The sequence below is a fragment of the Penaeus japonicus genome, unplaced genomic scaffold (assembly GCF_977035675.1).
Source record: "Penaeus japonicus unplaced genomic scaffold, GWHDUDI00000001_assembly GWHDUDI00000016, whole genome shotgun sequence".
Lineage (NCBI taxonomy): Eukaryota > Metazoa > Arthropoda > Malacostraca > Decapoda > Penaeidae > Penaeus > Penaeus japonicus.
The window spans coordinates 16,494,406-16,495,705 of NW_028234418.1; the positions used below are offsets into that span (position 1 = coordinate 16,494,406).

At 55.9% G+C, this 1,300-nt stretch overlaps 1 protein-coding gene across 1 annotated transcript in view; it reads left to right on the forward strand.

The window, feature by feature from the left end:
- Positions 1–1,300, forward strand: part of LOC147470177 (uncharacterized) — a 16,163-nt gene extending 14,863 nt beyond the window's left edge. The window contains exons 6-7 of the mRNA XM_086545640.1: positions 122–614; positions 829–1,300. Of these exons, the coding sequence (XP_086401766.1) occupies positions 122–614; positions 829–1,300 (965 nt within the window). The remainder of the gene's footprint in view (positions 1–121; positions 615–828) is intronic.

The following is a 1,300-nucleotide window of genomic DNA, read 5'->3' on the forward strand; positions in this document are numbered from 1 at the left end:
CAAACAACACCTGAAACGCCCTTTCAATCGTTTCTCGAGTTCGGTATCATCATCAACCCAGAGAAATGCGAATTCGGTGTATCGTCGCTGACCTTCCTCGGTCACACCATTACTGCTACAGGCATCACCCCAGAAATAACGAAAGTCGAAGCCATCAACAAGTTTCCACGCCCCACAACGCAACGCCAACTGCGACGATTTCTAGGAACGCTGAACTTCTACAGGAGGTTTCTCCCGCAGGGGGCTGAACTCATGGCGCCCTTCAATAAGTCACTAACGCCGACAAGGAAAGGGCAGCACCAGAGGGATATCGAATGGACCGACGCAACTCTCGCGGCATTCGAAGACTATAAGGCCGCCCTGGCCACGCATCCTCCCTCGCGCACCCACGCCCAGATCATCGTCGATCATCGTGCGATCACTATCTCCCGGATAGTGATCGCAAAGACCACACTCCAAAATACTCCGATCGACTGTGCAGAGGCCGCAGCAGAGCAACGCAAGGACGTCACACTCCAAAGCGTCCGTGATTCCACGTCGCTCTGCCTTCAGCCGCTCACACTCGGAGATAACATCACAGTCGAGTGTGATACAACGAAACCCTCCCTACGGCCGTACATACCACCATCCCTCAGGAGATTTTTTTTTCGATCCCTACCATCAACACCGCGGAGTTAATGCCACAAGTAGGCTCATCACCAGCAAGGTCGTGTGGCCTGGCATTAATTCCGACGTTCGGAAATAGAACCGCACTTGCCTGCATTGCCAGCGCTCAAAGGCGACACGCCACACCAGATCGCCTGCTGCTGCTTTCCCTCTCCCCAACAGACGCTTCCAGCACATCCACCTGGACATCGAGGGACCACTGCCGACGGATCAGTCATTCCCACTGAGGGACGTAACATCAGATTCGGTGGCAAAGGCGTTCATATCCACGTGGGTATCGTGTTTTGGAGCCCCCGACACCACCACAACAGACAGAGGCCCCCAGTTCGAGTCCGGCCTTTTCAACCACCTCACCCGCACTCTCGGCTCTCGTCGCATCCGCACTACCGCGTACCACCCGCAAGCGAATGGGATGGTAGAGCGCCTCCACCGCCAGCTGAAAGCCCTTCTCATCAGACCATCAGGGGTAGGCTGGGTAGACCAGCTTCCACTTGCACTCCTTGACATCAGGACTTCATTCAAGCAGGACCTGGAGTGCACGGCAACCGAACTGGTCTACGGCACGACACTCTCCCTGCCAGTGGATTCCGTCACTCCACCGCAGGGTCTGGGGTCGTCTCTATCGACAGAGTGA